This window comes from Camelus ferus, chromosome 12 (genome assembly GCF_009834535.1).
Source record: "Camelus ferus isolate YT-003-E chromosome 12, BCGSAC_Cfer_1.0, whole genome shotgun sequence".
NCBI classification, from domain to species: domain Eukaryota; kingdom Metazoa; phylum Chordata; class Mammalia; order Artiodactyla; family Camelidae; genus Camelus; species Camelus ferus.
Window position 1 is genome coordinate 14406947 of NC_045707.1, and position 22072 is coordinate 14429018.

At 40.9% G+C, this 22072-nt stretch overlaps 1 protein-coding gene and 1 pseudogene across 1 annotated transcript; both read left to right on the forward strand.

Moving 5' to 3' along the window:
- The first annotated feature begins 1806 nt into the window (after window positions 1-1806).
- Window positions 1807-17106, forward strand: C12H12orf54 (chromosome 12 C12orf54 homolog). Its single transcript, XM_032492716.1, has 7 exons — window positions 1807-2443; window positions 6984-7014; window positions 7541-7579; window positions 10758-10790; window positions 12697-12721; window positions 14347-14395; window positions 15568-17106. Exons 1-7 carry the CDS (start codon window positions 2310-2312, stop codon window positions 15704-15706), a joined length of 450 nt encoding a protein of 149 aa, XP_032348607.1. The 5' UTR covers window positions 1807-2309; the 3' UTR covers window positions 15707-17106.
- Window positions 16925-21332, forward strand: LOC102512740 (annotated as a pseudogene).
- Window positions 21333-22072: the final 740 nt, after the last annotated feature.

The following is a 22072-nucleotide window of genomic DNA, read 5'->3' on the forward strand; positions in this document are numbered from 1 at the left end:
TCTATTGATTCTACCAAATATGACAAATTGATGAGGGATGTTGAGGGTAGGGGAGTATATATGTGTGGGTAGGGAGGGATATGTACGAACTCTGTATTTTCTGCTCAATTCTGCTGTGAACCTGAAACTGCTCTAAAAATTAAAGTCTATTAATAAAAAATACATACATATATACATAAATGATGCCATATATAGAAAACCCTAAAGTCTCCACCCAAAAACTATTAGAATTAACAAATTAATTTGGTAAAGCTGCAGGATACAAGGTTTATATATAGAAATGTTACTTTTCTATACACTAATAATAAATTATCAGAAAGAGAAAGCAAGAAAACAATCTCATTTACAATTGCATCAAAGAGAATAAAATACCTAGGAAGAAATTTAACTGAGGAGGTAAAAGACCTATATACTCTGAAGACTAGAAGTCACTTGATGAAGGAAATTGAAGATGATACAAATAAATGGAAAGATACTCCATGATCATGAATTGGAAGAATCAGCACTGTTAAAATGTCTGGAACTGGAAGGTACTATCTTAAACCCTGTTTGCCAACATACATTTTACCACAATCTCCTCCTGTTGGCTCAGTGCACTCCCTGCGGCTGTTCTTCCTGGGTTTCCAGTTGCAGGGAGGAAGTAGGTCCCTGTTTCCTTCCATTCTCAGATTTTTAAACATATTGGGAGATTTTACATGTACCACCACCAAAAAGCAGAGGGTCCCCCTCAGAGCTACACATCTACATCTAACTTATCTCTTCTCTAATATTCACTTCCTGCCTTCTTTTTGGCACTATTATACCTATTTTTAAATATCTGTACATATCACTATTTTTTCCTGCAGAAAACTGTTTTCATCCCAAGGCTATACAGTCATGATAATTCATCAATCTCTGTTGATCTTTCAAGTCAAAGACTTTTGGAATTCAAAACAAAACCAGTTCTCTCAAGGACCTAGCTCTTGAAATCAAAGCTGAACTTTTTAGACCCTGTTTTGAAATTAAAAATATAAAATTTTGAAATCCCAGTCTATCCAAAAAAATTTTTTTCAAAATGTAGAATAGATAAACAAGATAATACTGTATAGCACAGGGAAATATATACAAGATCTTATGGTAGCTCACAGAGAAAAAAATGTGACAATGAATGTATATATGTTCATGTATAACTGAAAAATTGTGCTCTACACTGGAATTTGACACAACATTGTAAAATGATTATAAATCAATAAAAAATGTTTTAAATAAATAAATAAATAACTGATTCTTCTTCTGGGCTCATTCCTACTGACTCTCAGAAGTAGTGAATGTCTAATGCAATGGGTGGAGGTCAGTGATGCAGCAAAAATTCCCACAAATTAAAACTAAAATTTCACAATATTAGCTCACTATTTTATCATTACCACCTAGATGGAATGAAACCTGGGCTGAGGGTGGGGGGAGAGCCAGGTGTCTCAGATCTATGAGGTCACAGCTGAGGTCACAGAAGAGTTGAACAGGGCTAGGCTGACAAAAGGCACAGATGAGATGAGGCTGTTCTGAGATGGGGCTTGAGGAGGAGAAATTCTAGGGGGGAAGGGGTGGGGAGAAGAACAGCTTGGGGAGCCCACCTGGGTAAGTTTCTGGACATAATTGCCCTAGTTCCTGACTAGGGTTTGGAGGTGAGGAAGGATGGGAGCGGGGAACTGGGAAGCAACTTGTCAAAGGAGGATTCAACTCTGCCTGGGTCACTGATTTGACCTCTCAGCCCCATGTGTTTTTAACAGTATCAACTATGGGGTTTTTCTCTTCCCTACAAAGCACTTGAAGGCTGGAGCTGACAGACCTCCAGCCTACAGTGCTACCCTTAGTTGACCATGAAGATTGTGACCGTGAGGTAGGGTGGGATGGGGACTTTTCCAGTCTTGAATCCATTACACACTATTTCCTATCCTTGCCTGAGGACCCACCTTCCCCTCACGGAGCCTCTGGCCAATTCTCTAGCCCCAACCCTAGCCAGCTATTATTTTTTACTTAGTTTCTCTTCTATTTTTTTCTACCCACCTTCTCACTGGAATTTATGTTCTTACTGAAAAAGATGGCAAGGAGACTTTATCTGGGGCAAACACTTCCTTCCTCCTCTCACCCTTATCTTTCTTTATACACACACACACACTTTCACACAAACACAAACACACACACACACACACAAACACACTGACCCATTCAAAACACAGATGCTTCCTGAACTACTGAGGCATCTGTCCTGGTAGTTCTCCACTGGCAAGCGCTCTCTTCTCTACACACCTGTCCTCTCCCCCTATTCATTTATGTTTCCCCAGGACATGGAGACATCTCCATCTTCAGCTCCAGAGTCTCTGACTTCTGTTCAAGGACAAATGGCACAGCATGCCTTCCAGGATCAAGAACAAAAGTCAGGAAGGACCTCCAAGCAGCAGATAAGGTAAGTGGGGCTAATAAAGATGCTCAAAAGTCCTTAGATTGAATATTCTCTATGGGAGAAGAAACAGGGTCCCCTGTCTCCCATTCCTCCTATGGCTGCACCTATCTGCTGGTTGGGGAAGGCTGGAATCTGCACGTGTCGTCTCTCCTCCCCACCTCCTTAATGGAAGGAACAAAAGCAAACCTATATCATTCTAATCTAGAGGGTGGGCATCAATCTGACATTCCTCTAGGAGTTAGTTGGGTATATAATCCAGGAACATTTATTTATCCTAAGGCCAACTTACTCTAAGAAGTCCTTATGTCCCCTACAATGTAAAGCAACTCTAGACACCCAAAACCATGCTTTCTTTGTCCTGGGGTGGAGAAAAGGGCCAGAATCTACTGCTTGAGACTGAATATGAGATCCAGGCAATATTATGAATAAAATCAGAAAAAACGGGATGCTTGCTGTAAACTTATGGGTCGGGAAAGAATTGACATTTGGCTTGAGCTTTTGAAGTATGCAGGAGATACCTTGAGGTAAGAATTTGTAGGAATTCAGAAAGAAAGAGTTAAAAGTGTCTTCTAGGTTTCTAGGCTGACTATCTTATTTAAATGCCCAGAATAATTAACTGGGCCTCAAGTCTGAGAGCCAGTGAGGTACTGAGAAGGCTGAAACTTGAAGGAAGATGGAAACCTATTCTAAGAGTATGAATTCTCTTCTGGACAGCTGCAGAACCCCGAGAAGAAAACAGGAAGTAGACACTGGAGTATCTGAGAGTTTTTTACAGGAAAGCTCATAAACCACATCAAAGACCTGATTTCGCTGCTGATAAACTGATGTTTTGGCAGCAGAAGTGGGCAAGACACTCTAAAAATAGTAAAACAGTATTACTATTACAGTAATTGAAATAACAATATTATTTGAAATGAACAAATAATAATATTTGAAAACTTAACAGCTACAAAGGGTTATGATTCACACCCACCCACCCCCCCAAACCTAAAGATCACTCCTCCTGTTTCTTAGGTGCAGAAACAAATTCACATAGGCAAAGATACTTGCCAAAGGTCCTGGAACTGGAACATGGTGAAGCTGGAATTCAAACAAACTGTTTTGTCCCCAAATTCTTCCCACTGCATGCAGTTAGGCTTTTGATAATTCAGCTATAAAATGAAGAGGACACATTTTATGTGTCCTCTTTTGGAGAAGTCATAACAAAGAGCGGAATCAAACAGACCTGGGCTGGAATCTCAAGCTTTTTCACTACTATCAGAGCCTCAGTTTGCTGCACAGTAAATAGCCCAGTCCACTGTTTGAGGATAAGATATGTGGATCAGGGCACCTACTTCAGTGCCTGGTTAATAGAGTCTGGATCTTCTTCAGCCCCAACTTCCAGTAACGAATGACTAGAATAATACTGTGAGTGCATCTCTTCTCCTCTCCTCCTGCCCCCTCACCCCCTCTCCCCGCTCCTCTAATCCTCCTGTCTGTCTCTTTATACATATATATATATACACACACACATATATATAATATAAAAAATATACATATAATGTATATATATAAAATATTCTCTTTCATATCACACCACACACACACCCCCTCCTAACCCTTTCCCCCAGTATCATTTACTCAGTTTGTCAGTTATTCACTATCTCTGTTTACAAGGATTTGAATTAAAACTCAGCTAGAGGAGAAACTAGAAGAGAAAACTCAAGATGAACCCAGTTCTGTTTTATTTTCTCTTTCCTCCCTATTCCCTAGAATAGGCCAATGAAATCCATGGGGAGAAGAATCTTAAAAGTAAGGAGGTTTTCAGGACAAGGATCGTGGCGTGGATTTAGACTGAGAAAGAGCTGTCCCTAGCCACCCGTCCATCATGGACATTAAGTTGTTTCCATATTTTGGCTGTTCTGAGTAATGCTGCAATGAACATAGGAATGCAGGTATCTGTTAAGAACAATAATTTCAGTTCCTTTGAATATACACCCAGAAGTGAAATTGCTGGATCTATAGTAGTTGTATTTTTAATTTTTTGAGGAACCTCCATACTGTTTTACAAAATGGCTGCACCAATTTACATTCCCACTAAGAGTGCTCAAAATTCCTTTCCTCTACATCCTCATCAACACTTCTTAACTCTTGCCTAGTTGATAATTACCAATAATTACCATTACCATGTTCTTGTGCTCTATTTTATAGTTCTCTTGTTCCTTTCTTCCCCTCTTGCTGTCATCTTCTGTGACTTGTTGAATTTTTATAACAGCATGCTTTGATTCCTTTTTATCTTCTGTGTATCTACTAAAGGTTTTTTCTTTGTGGTTACCATGAGGCTTACACAGAACATCCTATACTGTATCTCTTTTAAGCTGAACAGCTGTGACTGCATACAAAAACTCTTCATTTTTTTCACCCCTTCCCCACATTTTATGTTACTGATCACTATTTACATCTTTTTATAATGTGTATCCATTAAAAATTATTGCAGCTATAGTTATTTTTAATGCTTCTGTTTTAACTTTCATACTAGTATTAAAAGTGATTTAAGCACCACACTTAGAGTATTAAAGTATTCTGAATCAGACTATATACTTACCTTTTCCAGTGAGATTTATTACTTATGTTTTCATCATGCTATCATCCTTTCATTTCAACTTGAAGAACTCCCTTTAGCATTTGTTGTATGCCAAGTCTAGAGGTGATAAAGCTTTTGTTTGTCTGGGAAGTCTTCATCTCTGCTTCACTTCTGAAGGACAGCTTTGCCAGGTAAAATATTCTTAGTTAGCAGGTTTTTTCCTTTTGATACTTTGATTCTATCTTCCTACTCCCTCCTGGCCTACAAGATGTGTGCTGAGAAGTCCCCTGATAGTCTTTCAGGAGTTCCCTTGAATGTGGCATTCACTTTTTCTTGCTGCTTTCCAAATTCTCTTTGACTTTAGACAATTTGATTACAATGTATCGGTGAAGATCTCTTGATGTTCAGCTTCTCTGGAATTTTTGAGCATCACAGATCTAGATGTTAATTTCCCATCTCAGATTTGGGACATTTTCTGTTATTATTTCTTTAAATAGTTTTCTATCCTTTTCTCTTTCCCTGTTCTCAAAGTGCCCATATTATGCCATGTGATAGTTTCTCGTAAGTCACATACGCTTTCTTCACACTTTTGCATTCTTTTTTTAATTTTTATTTCTCTGGATTTCAAATTATCTGTCTCCAAGTTCAATAATTCTGTCTTCTCCTTGATCAAGTCTGCTGTTGAAGCTCTCTATTGAATTTTTCAGCACAGTCATTGTATTCTTCAGCTCCAGAATTTTTGTTTGGTTCTTTTTTACAGTTTGTGTTTCTTTGTTGAACTTCTCATTTTGTTCCGTTTTCCTGATTTCCATTAGTTGTCCATGTTCTCTTGTGGTTCACTGAGCCTACTTAATATAACTGTTTGGAATTACTTGTTAGACAACTCATGGATCTCATTTCTTTGGGATCCATCACTGAAGCTTTATTTTGTTTCTTTGGTGGTGTTATGTTTCCTTGATTCTTCCTGTTGCATTGTGGTCTTTTTATCTGAAGAAGCAGTCCCCTCTTCCATTCTTTACTGACTGACTTCAGGAGTGAAAGATCTTCTTCACCAATCAGCCCAGTTAAAGATTTGGTGGGAATGGGGGTGGAGGGTAGTCTCAGGCCTTTCCTATGGGTGCATTTACCCTTGTCTTCTCGTTCTCTCTTAAAGAGAGCTTAGGATTTTGTGCCTTCTCTTAATCCCATAAAGTCATTTTGGGAACTTAGAGCCTCCTGTTTCTTTTCCCCATTGTGGTGCCCAAGAGCATTCAAGATGGCACATCTTCTCCCATCCCCACATAGTTGAGCCAGATACTGATGGCTACATCCTGTCTGAAGAGGCTTGCATGCACCATCTCGGGGGGTGTGTGAAGTGCTGGGGGCATGTGTCAGTCAGCTGAGGGGGTGACCTGCAGTTGAGGAGTCCCACAGTGTTCACGGGTTGCCCTCTTGGTGGAGTCCACAAACCGGCTAGTAGGAACTGCAGCTGGTTTTTGAGATCCATGTGATAGACGCCACCCGTGCCCACCCCTTTTTCCTGTTCCCAGCCCCCCCAACACGATTCAGCTACGCCAATTACTTCAGTAATCTGAGTAGGGTGAAGCAGAAGTGGGCCTTTAAGCCAATGTCTTACAAGGCTGGGGAATCAAGGTGTTCATTCCACTCTCACTTTCCCCGACAGAAGAAATCGCAGGCTGAAAGGGTCCCTATTGGCACTAAGCTATGCTGCCTTTGGGAGGAGTGACATGAGTAAAGTGAAACTGTTTTTCTTACCCATTTGAATGCATCTATTCATGGATTTTTTTTTTTTCTTGAATGTGGTGCTGGAATCTCTCCACCGGGCTCCTGGTTTCCCATAAAGATATTTCCATCCAAGGATGGTTGTCAAAATTTGATGTTTTCTGTTGAGGATATGAGGGCTGTAATCTCCTATACTGCCATTTTGCTGATGTCACCTACCCAGTGCCTCATCAGATTTATATCACCCTTTCTTTCCAGAAAACCCATTGAAGACACAATGAGACCAGAGGTGGGTAAGACTTCCAAATACACTGGTTCCTTTGGGGATCCTAGTTCCTGGGGAAAGCAAAGGTGGAAAGGCTGTGTGGCCAGGAGATGGGAAAACTGCCTAATGAGGACCATATCTTGGAGGACTTCGGCATTGTAGCTCGGAGTGCCTTGACCAGCTGGTAGGTCACTGTCTGCTAAAACCAGGTAACACCTTCAATGCCACTACTACACTTGATGACTCCAGGAGCAGGCAGACTATGTGAGTGTTAATAAGGTGGGTAAACATGTGAGTCTGTTTATACCTGCCACCCACTGATTAGATAAAGAGATGACAGAAGATACAGGCTGAAAATGACACAGTAGGGCTGAAGAAGACTTTGGGCTGCCTGACAAATGGCATGACTTCAAGCGTGCATCTCAATTCCAAAAAGTACTTTGTATTCTGTCAGCTTCATGATGCGTCGATTCAGATTCCAGGAGAGTTAGGGTAACATTCCCAAGATTTGTCTCTCATTTCACCCAAGATTTGTCTCTTATTTCAACAGGAAATACAGGTAACAATCACTGAAACCCTGTGGGACCAGGTGAGTACATGAGGGTCATCTTTGACAGCATGGTGAGAGATAGGAGAAGGGAGAGGGGACTTAAAGGAGCAAATTTCTCTCTTTCCCCTTGAGCAATCTGCTGATTGATGGTGAAGAATTACCATGCTCCCTCCCAGCTTGTTCTATTACTCATCCAGTCCCAAACCCTCATAGAGACTCCTTGTATCTGTGCATCTCAGTGTCCATTCTCAACATCCACCTATTCATTAGATAACCCCTTTCAAATGTTTTTTCTCTGCTAGCCTTTTAACAAGCACTATGTAATGAATAGTTGCTCATCCACTAGCCAGCACCTTAGGGCAAGTACTGAAAAAGCCATTTATTTTAACTCTCAGAGAGAAGAAGGCAATGTTACCATTTTGTTGTTACCAATTAATGATTCTAACTCCATTTCTGATCAGAAAGAAAGCTATTTTACTTCTAGAGCCACTTAAATTGTCTGACAAACACTTGACTGTGACCCTTGATTCCTGTATCATAGAATAAAAGATTTAGCCCTTCCAGAATGAGTTAGCTCCAAAATAAAACTCTCAAAAAGTAAAGGAATCAACCTGAAGAGTACAGGTGTTTAGTTTTATCTACTTGAATGCCAAATTAAGTCCATAAAATGACTAACTTTTGTATAATTACTAGTGAGCTGTTGTTTCGGAGTGTAATATGCTAAGTGGGCCCATTGCTTCTGGAGTTCCTGTCTGGAACATGATTAGGATCTTGTCATTAGCACAGAGGAGGATTGATTTCTCCCACTGACTATGTCTAGAAGATCTATATCAAGACATTAAAAGACATAAAATTTGCCTATGTCATTCAGATATAATTTCAACATAATTTCAGTAGTTGGACATCATTCTGCTTTGCATTATTTACAATGATAAATTGCTTTGTTACTAAACTTCTTTGTTACCAAATTTTCTTCAGAGTATTTTGATAAAGATTCTGAAGAAGCACAAATGCCAGATTTGCTCTGTGGCATCAGAGGTTGCCAACAACATTTTTTTAACACTTCAAAATGTTCTACATATTTCCAAATTTATTGACAATAATTTAAATGTGAATAATGACTAAAAGTAAAAAAGTATGCCTGGAGCTTTCCCGTTCTTTAATTTATTAGATTTGAGAAACTCAGACCTGTTACTAGACACTCCTAAAGTGTTAAAAAGAAGTAAAAGAAATGAGTCCACACTTGGATATGAAGAACTGCCCTTTCTTTGGTTATGAAAAAGATAATATTTTAATTTTACTTCAAGGAAATTAGATTAAATCATTTAAATTGCATAAGAGATCCAGTTGAAAAGTATCTTCTTTTGTAGAAGACAGATAATTCATTTTTGATAATGAATGAAATTACTGAATCCTATCAAGAGAATGTTTTGGGTTCTGAAAACTATGAGTTGGAAAAGAAACATAGGCCCAGTAGGTCACCGATGAGAACCTGCTGCCTTCAGCCTTCCACCTGAAGCAATGCCATAAGCAGTTAGTTTCAGAATCTGCATTAGTAAGCCCTGCTTTCTGAAATTGCTTTTTTTTTTTAACATTTTTTATTGAGTTATATTCATTTTACAATGCTGCATCAAATTCCAGTGTAGAGCACAATTTTTTAGTTATCCATGAACATACATATATTCATTGTCACATTTTTTTCGCTGTGAGATACCACAGGATCTTGTATATATTTCCCTGTTGAAACTGCTTTAAATAGACTTATATTTAATGAATGTGAGAGTAAATTCTTTTAATTTCTATAAAAAGGGATGTCTTTTTTACTTTGACAAAACGTCCTTGGTTTCCCAGCAACAGGAAAATGACAGCCAAGGTAACTAATTCTCAAACATGAAAATGCCAGATTTCACCCTATTTTTGACTAGTACGTCAGTGCAGAAGCTCGTTATGCCCATAGACAGCCAAAGCAAACCGTTGGGAACTTTCACAGAAGATAGGTATTTACTTGGAGTTTCTGAGACCTTCTCAAAAATATCAGCTACTTGAGCTTCCCAATCTTGACATTCTAGTTGTATGTACATTTAAACTCTGACATGGAGATGAGAATTAGAGGACAATTGATCCCTTCTGAACTTACAGTGTCAATTGCCCATATGAAGCGAAGCAGAAAAAGACTTTATTAAATCAAAGATTATGGATGTTAAAAATTTTTTTAAAATAAGTGTAAGTCTTTATAGCCTTTTCTGCAAGCCCGCATTGAACAATATTATATGAAATGAGTAACGTGATCAACCTTTTTATTCTCTATGATTTTCAGTGACTCTTCCTATAAGTTTTACAGAAAGAAATAATCTTAATTTAAATGTTAGAATAATGTTCTTACAATTATTTTATTACTAAAGAATGAGTTGCTTAGATATGGGTCAGAAAACCATCCAACATAAATGGATACCTATGACCTAATAAAAGATAGATATGATATAACAAAGAGTGAACACAGGGTTGTTGAGCCGCAGTAAGTTGATAACTGGCACAGCCCACCCCATTGACTATTCAGCTTCCATATGCACCCTTATACACACGTTGAAACTCCTGAATATCAACAAAAACTCTATATATTTCCACCAAATAAGATACAGCCATCTGTCTTAAAGTCCTCATCCTCTCCCCAAACTGAAGAAATTCAGATTTCCAATGGTCATTGTATCTATCTATGGATGAGTGAGAGCATAGGTGCATTTTTAGTTTTACAAGAAACTGCCAGAGCTTTTTCCCAAAGTCATCACACAATTCTACGCTCCTTCTAAAAATGTACGAGAGCTCCAGCTGTGCTGTGTTGCAGTTCGAGTTCCAGCTGCTCTGTGAAGAAATTCACCAACATTTGGTGTTGTCCTCCTGTGTATTGTGTAGGGTTGATCTTAACAGCTATGCTCAGCTTCAGAACATGGACCAATGAACTGAAATGAAATATAATAGTGGGTTTCATTTACATTTTTTTCACAACTCAGCGCTCTTTAAATAACTTCCTGTATTTCACCCATTTACCATATGGAGAAACAGTGGCCCCCAAATCAATGGGATGTATTGCTTACAGCTAGGAAGCCATAGTCTCTTGACCTTCACACTCTACAGCCCAACTGGGAGATTCTATATATTATATCCCTTTGTAATAAAGTCTATAAAATTAATTTTTCCATAATTTTTTGTCTTCTGTCAGGTGCTAATGGCTTTTAGGGATATACAGAAGGAGGTGAGATTAAATTTCCATTCACTAAACTCCCTGGTCACATTACTTCCCTTGCTCCTGTCTTTCCCATACCCTACTGTGATGCTGACTCTGATCAAGGTTTTAGTTTCATTTCTTTATCTAAGTATTTCTCCCTCAAAAAAGTAGCTGGACTTGTCAGTCCAGGAAGCTAAGGCAAGAAGATGCCTAACAATTCCCTTGTGGAAATATGAAAACACAGAGAAAAATTTGTATCTACCAGAACTACTCTCTGCAAGAATATTCTATGCAGTTATATGAAATACTGAAAAGTGACTGAGTTAGAAGCCCCAAATGACATGGTAAATTTCCTTATTAGGAGAATACGTGTATTAATTGCAGGGAAATACAAATAGAGCCCAGATCTAAACTTTGGCTAAGCAGAACAATCCTCTTCTGCTCTTCTTCCACACAGATTTCAGTCTTTTTTCTATACAAACACTTATCAAATATTTAAAATATAGTCAAGCATGCAGTATATTATTGGCTGGCCCCAGACACTGAGTTGTATACTAGCTTGCTCAAGGTGTTGATATGTCTCAGTCCTGCCAAGCCGACTGTCCCACCTTAATTTTTTGCTCTATGTTAACAACATTACTTATCAACAGACTGCTACACAGGCAAACACAAAACTTGGAACAAGTACTAATAGTATAAAACCACAGGAACTGAGAAACTTTTGTACAGATTTCTTAACTTTTGTTCCTCTGAATAAAGATCTAATTTCATTAAAGTTAAAATCTAAAAATAATACGAGACTCCCATGGTCTCAGAAACAGTAGCTCTCTCTTTCTGGTTGGGGAAAAGTGATGGGTAAAGTAATTGAGAAGGCACTGAAAAGAAATCCCCTCTATTTCACTATCTGTACCACTCTTAGCCTTTGAACTAAGCCCTTTTCTATTCCAAGAATCATGTCATTGTATTCTGCTGCTGTGCCTGAGGCTTACCTTAGGGAAAAATTACACCAGCCTTTGCCTCCAACTGGCTGCGGGTAAAAGAGGGCAGAGATCAGAAGCTTGATATCTTCACCCAGGTTTTCCTTGGTGTCGGATGCCTCCACTCTGCCCAGAACTTTAGTCCCCTGAGGCCCAAGTCTCCTCCCAACAGGACGTGAGCTAGCGGGAGGAGGTGGCTTGTCCGTGAATGGGACTTGTGTGTGTTGACTTCCATCCTCTCAGGGCCTATAAACAAAGGTACAAGCCCCATCTGACATCCTCTGTGCTGAAGCTCTCTTCAAGTTCTAGTCCTTTTTCATGGGGTTCACCTAGGCACAATCCCTGCCCTTAGAGACCACCCAGGCTGGTGCACATTGTTTTGTCAGTCTGACAGACACTGTAGTCACAAACAAATTAGAAGGGCCATTTTTGTACTTAAATACTGAGACAGAGTCAAGCAAAAGATAGCCAGGAGAGAGAGATTCAGAAGGTGCTTTCTTTCTGATTAGGCAAATGTTAAGACCCTGCCCTAGAGCACTGTTATGTAGAAACACCATCTGGCCGCCAACTGGGAGCTCAAGGGGCCCAAAGTGTATACCAGCAGCAGCTATTTACTCTGGGATGAGTAAGAGGGAATTTTTAAAGGTCTTTCACATATCTTAAAGGTTCACCTCAGAGAACCAGCACATACCCAATAAGGAGAGTGAAAGGGGCCAGAAAAGGGAGAGCAGAAAAGCCAGAAAGAATAAAAAAGGAGAGGTCACTGAATGACTAATTATGACTGTATGTGATAAACTGTGTGTCTCACACTCAACACAAATTCTGCTTTCAGGAAACTCAGCATTTAATTCCATTCTCAAAAAGCCCATATGTCTCACACAGGCATCCCTACATTTCCCCAGGTCTATAGCTGGCCCCTGAGTCTCTGACTTCTCTGAATTCTCATTATTTTTCAGCTCCAGGAAGATGCTCGGACTCGAGGTAAAAGAGCAATATTTCAAGGTTTGGCTAAACGAAGAGTGGTGGGAAGGAATAAGAAGGAGTTCATACAAAGTCTCTCCATGGGAACTTCCATTTGGCTGAAAGTTGGAGTTCAGACACCATTCATCTCGCCTCTGTCCAGTCCAGTTATCTGGACAGGGGCAGCAGGATCCATTCCTTCCTTGGAATGGCTGTTGAGGGCCTGAGGAACTCTCAGTCCTTGGTCAGACATGGCAATTCTCTGTAGAGGAGAGACAACAATCAAGGGTAAGCAGCTTCCCAGCCCTGTGTAAGGGTTCAGCAGGCCTGCGATGGGAGGGACTGAATAGCAGGGAGATCAGAATGGAATGACTATTCAGGGTGGTCAAGTTATAGCTCTCAAATGCCCACAGGCAAATTTTAGTGTTTCAGGAAAATATCTAAACATCCAGGAGCCTAGGATTATGACATATAAGCCACATACAGCGCTCTTTCCAAGGAACTTAAAAATCAGGGCTTTTCAAACTTTTGCATGTACACAAATCACCTGGGTACCCTGTTAAAAAGCAGATTTTGATTCAGCAGGTCTAGGGTGGGTGGCCTGAGATTCTGTGATTCTGTATTTCTAAGAGGCTCCCATGTGATGTGCTGCTGGTTCAGGGATCAGAATTTGAGTATGAAAGATATAAATGACTGAGCCCACTGAAATATCCTCTATTGTCACAATGAAATAAGATTTAATTCAGGGACTTCCAAGTCCCATGAAAAGATTGAGGATACTTCAGATATGGGTGCAGGAATTAGAGGAGGAAATTGAAAGGAGATTCTGACTAGCTGAGGGCTCTCTCTGGGAATGGAAACTACTATAATGCTTTTCCAGCTCCTTCACAAAACAGAGCTCAAAAGAGTCTGAACCTTCTTGTGGCTCTTTTAAGACAGCCAGTCCAGAGAGAACGCCCTCTGCTCTTTCTCCAAACCCGGTCAGTCACCCCCATTCCAGAATGATAAGGCAACACGGCCAAGCAGAATCCTTGTGAGATACACGGGAAACTTCTCTTGGCTGCTGAACCCTAGGAGTCAACAGGTTAAAACAGCTAGGCGTACTTCAGCTTGAAGGATGCTCTCCTTTATTCAAGGAAGGCTGATTTCCGAATAGGTCACTGCAGGGCCCTGGAACACCTGCTTGATGATCCAGTGTGAAAATGTGGATTTGGGATTTTACTTGCTGTTGTTGCTTTTCTGCTTCCTAAAGGTAGGCGGTGGATGGGTGGGGGAATTCAGAATAAGATGAGGAGAATTCAAGTCTTCTTGTACCCATTTTCCATGCAAAAAAAAATACAAGGACCTGTTCCAGTGTTGGTGCCCTGGGACTGAGGTATTCTGCTAACTCCTAATGGCCAGCACTGGTTAAACAGGGGTCTGGTGGCCATGATTCGGTGTGATTTGTAAATAACCAGATGTCTGGTGCCACATTCTGCAACCACCTCTCCGATAGGCCTATAGGTCTTTAGTTTCCCCACAAGTTCTGGCCTCTCCCACTTTGACTGGCTTTACTTCAAACTAAGGATGTGAGCAGGGCTCAGGGCTCCTAGGGAGACAGTTCCAGGCCCCTGTAATGGAATGATTCCTTCCTGTGTCCCCCTCAGGGATGAGCAACTACTCCATGACACCCATATCATCTGCATCGAGGACTGGGTAAGTGGCCCTCTTTTGATAGTCCCCAAGGGAGAAGGCATCCACCTGGATATGGGTGTAGTGGCTAACAATATTGCTGCCTCTGAGCCTTGAGCCTTCAGAAACCTGTACTTCCAATATATGTATCTTCTAAAGGGGCAGGAGGTGGTCCCCCATCAATCTCAACTAATGGTGAAATACAGAGCCAGGGCTTCCTCCTCCATCCTCAGCCCCATCAGAAATCTCTGGAATCTCAGGATCAGTCCTGGACCTTACCATAACAGATTTTGGGAGATTCTATTCATTCAACTGGAGAAATGAGGGAACATAGAAAGAATGACAGATAAGAAAGAAAAGCCCTGAAAAGGGAGTAAAAAATCAGGAAGTTAGATGGAGAAGGACTCAGAAGAAGAAAATTTTAAAAACTTGAAAGTTCATTGCCCCAACATTAGGAGATGTCAATTTCTTTTCCATAAGAAAAAGACTAGGAGAAAAAAGACCAGAGATTTAATTTAGACATTAGGAATGACTTTCCAACAGTGAGAACTGACAAACAGGGTGCTGGGTAGTCAAGACAGCAGCATCGTGTTCTGCAGAGGACTTCAGAAATACTTTTTAAAATCAGTTTGACACATTTCAGATATGGTCCCACCTGAACCAGGAAATGGAGATGTTGAACTTCCCAGATCCCTATTTGAACCAAATTTGATCCTACCCTAGAGAGTTAGCCACAGTGAAATAAAAAACAATCCTCTAAAAGAGACAGTGCTGAATTTAAACTGATCAGTGCTGAAACTATGAAAGGAATAACTGGTAATCTCATATTTATATAAATCTTAAATATAATTGTTGTAAACCTTTACATATGAGGAGCACTTTCTATTGGAAACCATATTGGATCAGTGATTTTACTTTATTTTAACATTCCTCTGAGGCAAACAGGAAATTTCCTGACCTTCCAGATAAAGAGGCTCTGATACGTTAAGACACAAAGTCTCCTAATGCCCAGCAAGGGCTCTTTCCTATGGGACACACGGTCATCAGGGAATTGCAACTCCCAGAGCCACTGATGCCCATTCCTGGTGGAGTCTGACAACAAAATCCTTAAATACAGTGTAGGCCAGGGAGGGGGGCCCCAGAGATGAGATCTCTCTCCCTTAAACGTTCACAGCCTTCTCTATCTGGTACAGGAGTGTCAAGCGTTCAGATTCTGGGATGACCCCGAAGATGGGAAGACTGCTGCCAAGCAGTGGAGAGCAGCCGTCAGGGGTCCAGGCCCACAAACTGAGAAGCCAGTTCTCTGATCAATCAGCTTGCTACCCTAGACCCTAACCCTACAATCAAGGAAGAAGACCACCTTTGCTCCTGCCCGGTGTTTCACCCAGATGGCCTTTCCCCTGACCTCCACCCTGCCCATCCTGCTGTAGCCAGGAACCCAGGCCTCATAAGTCCTCACTCCAACATGACAGAGCAACCCCCCCAGCAGGTGTGGTCCAATATGAGGGATAATCGAGTGAGAGGGTAGAAGCCTGAGGGCAGGGCTGAGCCAGGATCTTTTGGTCTCTGTGACTGAGGCAAAGAGCCAAACACTGCTAGGTAGTTCTTGTACAGGGAGGGAGGAGTGTTCAGGAATCAGAGACAACTACGGGATAGGGAAATGGAAAAAAAGTTTAAACACACACTAGAAATGTGAGGCCCATTATTCACTTCTGGAAAGTGCTCTGGAAACTTATATTACCTTTGGTGCTTAATTCAGAATCAAAAGTCAAATACTGTAGGTCCATAATAGACCCCACTGTCAAGACTTTCATTAATAAAATACTTGAGTGTACTGCCCTCAAAGGAACTGCTTAAGTGGTAGGCCATTTCCTCAACCTTTTTAACTCCCCTGCTCCCTAGTTTCACCTGATACCTAATCTCATATGGAGAAAAAGACCCCCACAGATGCTCACCTGTGTGTAGCATACACTAAGCTAGCCACACCATCTGTATGACCCTGTCGAATCTGCATGATGACTGATGGAGAAAATTAGACTGATCTGCGTGTGCCTAAGTACAGTGACTCTGTATTTTCTTGAATAGTCCCCTTTCAAATATTTTATCCCATTTTCTCCATGTATCAGCAAAATACACAAAACGTCCCAGTATTTTGCAACAAGATTACATCTTTCTAAAAGAACATATACATTCACAAAACCTCTATTATCATTCAAACCTCAGTTTTGACTTGGAAATTAAGGCAGGAAACTTCCTTCCTCTTCAGTACCACACAGGCAGCAAGAGTAGGGTAGCAAAGAGTGGGCCCTATGCAGAAAGCAGGTGGTACACAACCAGTGGCTCTCCTCCCTCAGTCTGAGCTGGATATCTTGGGATAGGGTAAAGAGGGCAGAAGTATCACCAAGAGGTCTGCTTTTACTTTTGGTGCCACCTGCCTGGTAAACTAAATTTCTTTTATTCCCATCTATGTGACTGTGACATCTAGGGCACAGCTTTGGTTGCCTGGGGAAAAAAAGTTATTAGGCAGACATCCCCACTGATCCAGAAGAGGGAATGATACTCACAGGCAGAAATGCCAGGGTCTGTGGCTACAACGGGGAACTTGGAAATCGAGTGAGACCCACACACATCACAACTGCCAAGCAAAGAAACCAGCAAACAACAACTGATAAAATAAATGTGGTGTGAAAGACGTTTACCCTATTTGTTCTTACTGGGTAGTGGGATGTAATTCAGAGAACACCACCAATTCTCAATTCCCTTCCCTGTAAATAAGGAGGCATAAATAGAAAATGGTAAAGGCTTCTTTCATTTCTAATATCCTGTAATCCAGATGGTCTCACAGTCTATGATTCCAACATAGCTATCCCCGAGACTGTGAAAAAGCCACGGAGTCAAAAAATATTTCCTACAGGAAAAAGCTATATAGGATATTTGTCAAAGATGGTGACCTTGGCACATATAAATGCACATATGACAGGGAAGATGGAGTTCTTAACTTACTCTTTCTTTTCTAAACAAAACTTACACAAAAAAATCACATATAAAAAGTATACAAATATTGGGGAGGGGTGAATTTGGAATTCAGGATTAACAGATACACACTACTATATATAAAATAGATAAACAACAAGGACCTACTATATAGCACGGGGAACTATATTCAATATCTTGTAATAACCTATAATGGAAAAGAATCTGAAAAAGAATACATATTTATATATATATATGTATAACGGAATCACTTTGCTGTATACCTGAAACATAAATCAACTACACTTCAATAAAAATTAATTTTTTAAAAAAATTAGACAGTGTAGAGTTTAACCCTAGGTGGCATGAGAATTTGTCACAATACAAGTAAAATAATAAACAAGAATACATTATAAAAACAAAAGTTTTAAAAACCATCACCTCATTAGATGTTGACTTGGCATTTGTTAAAAGACAAATGTTGATTTTTTAAACTAAGACTACAAAAGTAATGGAAATTTTTTCACATGATAAGATGACTTCATAATTTGAGGGTTGTTTTGAAAACAAAAACTATACAAGGATGCTTTCTATTTTCATGCTAACTCAACAGTATTTAAAATGCTTTTAGTGGTTTTCCAGTTCCAAAAACAGGTAATACAATATAAAATCCCAGTAAGACATTTTATAGACATTGACAAAGATAGCAAAATTCACCCAGAAAAATAGGTAAAACTTCAAAAAAAAGGGGTGTTGATGGAGTTACCTTCAAAATTTTACTTCTGAAAGTCAAGATAATGAGAAGACAAGTCACAGACTGGGAGAAAATATTTGCAAAAGACACATTAGCTAAACAAAAGACTTTAAAAACTCAACAATAAGGAAATGAATAACTCAATTAAAAATGGGCAAAAGAACAGATTTCTCACTGAAGAACATATACAGGTAGTAAATAAGCATATAAAAAGATGTTCAACATCAATGCCACTAAGGAAGCTAAAATGAAGAGTATGACATTCTGGAAAAGGCAAAACTATAGGGACGGTGAGAAGATCACTATGAGATCTTCCACTGTGGTGTGGGTTTGGAGATAAGAGAGAGGCGTTTAACAACCTGCAGGAGATGCTCTGTCAGCTGGGACTTCCTGAAGAGGGGTGCTGCCCAGCTGTGCAGCTATCTGAGGAGCTCAGAGAAGAGGTCTTTGGGAAGGGGAGCTTTCTTGCAGCTGCTCTGTCTGCGAACGCTTGAGGAGACTAGTTCCAGGAATGCTGAGAAAAAGCTGCAAGTGGAACCCCATCTATTGCTGGGGTTATGCTAACAGAAACAGTGAGTAGTCTCCCTCTAGTGCCACAAACTAAGAGGAGTCGGATGTCAAAGAAAAAGTATACTTCCTATATTCTTTTTTTCTGACACTATGAAAACATTTTAAGGGTAGTACAGCATGAGATGTCAAGACAGGAAGAACAAACATACAATTCTGCACATCACAAAGCTTAAGGGTGGGTTTAGAGATAACAGAGAGTCGTTTAACAACCGCTATGAACCTCCAGCAGGATAAATACAAAAGGAACCACATCTAGACATGCACCATAAACCACTGAAAATCAAACACAAAAAGAAAAGTTTTAAAACAGCTTGAGACAAAAGGCAAACTACCTTTGAACACACCACCTTTAGACCCCTTTAGGCAACTGGGGCCCAGGCCTGGGCATGTGTCCTGCGGAGTCCAGCTGATACACTACCGCCCACAGCCAGCACTCTGTAAATCGCACTCCAAAGATCCCGGCCCTTGGAATTCCCTGCCCAAACAGCCTCAGGCCTATTTCCAGGCCTCATCGCCCTCTCTCCACAAGCGTGTGCACACCAGGCCTGAGGAGTGTGCCTGGAGCTCCAGGATGTGCTGCTTATTTAAGCATGCACAGGCCCTCTCACTTCACGAAAGACCCAAGGGTGGGACAGGAAAGCGCCTTGGGTTGAGGGCTTCGATTTTTGCACTTTTTACCCAGGAAATAAGTAAGGGTGAGCCTGCCTTCAGTGGAGCAAATATTAGACTGAAACTTATTTCCCAATATAAGTGATGGAAGCCTTAAGACTATAAATTAAGTTCTGAAAAAGATGAAGAAAACAAATGCAGACTAGAGTTCTGTACCTCAGAATGCACCTCAAAATGAAAGAAAGCATACCTCAAAAATGCAGGACGAGCTCCTCCGTCGCCCCACGACCGGCAGGTGAGCCGAGGTGAGGTGGGGAGAGGCCGGGCGGAGGCCCAGGCCAGGCGCGCAGGATGCCGGGTCCCACCCCGTCGTTTCCACGTGTTGCTCAGCCACGGCAGAGGCGGCTCCTCCAGATCAGGTGCCGGGTGGTGACAAAGGAGAGGACAGCGAGGAAGGCAGGAAGCTTAAAAGGCAGCTCGCCCTAAAGCCTCGGAGAGCGCGCCTCGCCTCCAGGCCTCGCCCCACGTTCCGTTCCGCATGCGCCCTGGCCTCCTGGGCCCGCCCACCTGGCGACACCATAGCAACCGCGATATAACCCCAGCTTCCTCAAGGTGGTAGACAGCTTCTTCAACCGACCGTGGCACGAGCATTATGAATGACCAGCTGATTGATAGAAGACGTTGAGATCTGGGAGAATGAGGAGCAGAAGCGGAACCCGTGCGTGGCATCAGGAAAATCATCGACCCCTGAAACCACATATGGATCCTGCCCTTCCCCAGCCTGCGTGGCAGCGGCTCCTGGGGGGACACTGAGGGCTATGGGGCCCAGCACAGCCAGCACGTCACACCCTGTAGGGAAGTATCCATTACAGAGAAGATGTGAGTGTAGATGAAGTAAAAGCTTTGGCTACTCTGATGACGTATAATCTGCTGTGGTTTATGTGCCATTTGAGGTTGCCAAAAGCTGGTGTTAAGATCACTCAAGAACCACATCGATACTGAATTGGAAAAGATCACAAGGAAGTTCACCATGTAATTACCAAAAAAGGAGATTCAGTAAATCTTGATGGGTCTGCCCTAGACAGGCACAGGTGAGCGAGAGATGTCCTGGATTGCTGATACTTATGCCAGCACCATAGGGACCTTAGGTAGTAACATGCCCACAGTTACTGGTAAACCCATCAGTCAGGGTGGTATCCACAGACCTGACTCTGCTACTGGTCATGGTGTTTTCCATAGGATTGAAAACTTCCTCAATGAAGCTTCTTACATGAGCATTTTAGGCATGACACAAGGGTTTGGAGATAAAACATTTGTTATTCAGGGATTTGGCAATGATGGCCTGCCCTCTGAGATATTTACATTGTATCAGTGCTAAATGTGTTGATGTTGGTGAATCTAATGGGAACATATGAAATTCAGATGGCATTGACCCAAAGGAACTAGAAGACTTCACATTGCAGCATGGGTTAATCCTGGGATTCCCCAAGCAAAGCCCTATGAAGGAAGCGCCCTGGAAGCAGACCATGACATACTGATCCCCACTGCCAATGAGAAGCAGTTGACCAAATCCAATGCACTCAGAGTCAAAGCTACAATCATTACGGAAGTTTCCAGTGGACCAACAACTTCAGAATCTGATAAGAGTTTTCTGGGGAGGAACATTATGGTTATTTCTGATCTCTACCTGAATGCTGAAGGAGTGGCTGAAGAATATAATCATGTCAGCTATGACCACTGGACCTTCAAATATGACAGATTCTAACTACCACTTACTCATGTTTGTTCAAGAGAGTTTAGAAAGAAAATTTGAAAGCACGATACAAGTATTCCTGTTGTACCCACAGCGGGTTCCAAAACAGAGTATCAGGTGCATCCAAGAAAAACATTACGTATTTTGGTTTAGTTTACACTACGGAGTTTTCTGCCAGGCAGATCATGCCCACAGCTACAAAGTATAACCTAGGATTAGCAGCTTCTGTCAATACCACTGAGAAAGTCTTTGGGGCATACAGTGAAGCTGGTTTACTTCTCGACTACCCTCTTTACCTATAACTTCTGCAAACCTATCAGAAGCTCTATAACCACAGAAATCTTTTTCTCTTATAGACATCATTCTCAGCTAGTCAGTCCGAATCAGCCCCTTATTTAAGAAGAAAGAAATTAAAATTAGGAGATCATATACAGGTTGACAAGTGTGAAAGTAGAAATAACCTGTTCCAGAGGGCCATTTGGAATATTTTACCTTTAAATAAAAAGTCTCTATTAATCTATCTATGTTCCCTTGCTCCATAGCTTGTTCCCAACATGTTAGTTACACATTGTTTGAGCTGAGCAATCAGTTGCTTGCAATATTTGGCTCTGACCAAGTCTGAGATGGAACCTGTTATAACTTTGATGCATTTAAAATCTGGGTGTGTAGCATTTTCAGAAGGAGGCATGGACCTAAAATGACCATACATCAGCAAAATAACTCAATTTCCCAGGTTGCAAACAAAAATAACAGCTGTTTCTTTTTTTTGCATTTTATTCTTTTAGAATGAAATACATACACGTTGCTGTAAAATTGTTCTTAATCACTTAACAAGCCTAACCTTGAAGCAGTGAGTGCTTGTAAACACAAATTTTAAAAGCTAGTATTTTTGACATAGAACAGTATCATTTATAGCTCATCTGTTCTGTATTGTTATCCAGCAAACATAAAAGGCTAGATGGATAATTATCTTCATAACTGACAATGATGGAGGCTATTTTTGTTACGGCTATCTGAATTTGCTAAATGTAAACATGACATG

Coding starts and splice junctions, on each gene's coding strand:
- C12H12orf54 (XM_032492716.1), top strand. CDS start 2,310: ATGTTTCCCCAGGACATGGAGACATCTCCATCTTCAGCTCCAGAGTCT. Junction 7,015..7,540: donor AAGACACAATGAGACCAGAG/GTGGGTAAGACT, acceptor TTATTTCAACAG/GAAATACAGGTAACAATCAC. Junction 12,722..14,346: donor GGAAGATGCTCGGACTCGAG/GTAAAAGAGCAA, acceptor TGTCCCCCTCAG/GGATGAGCAACTACTCCATG.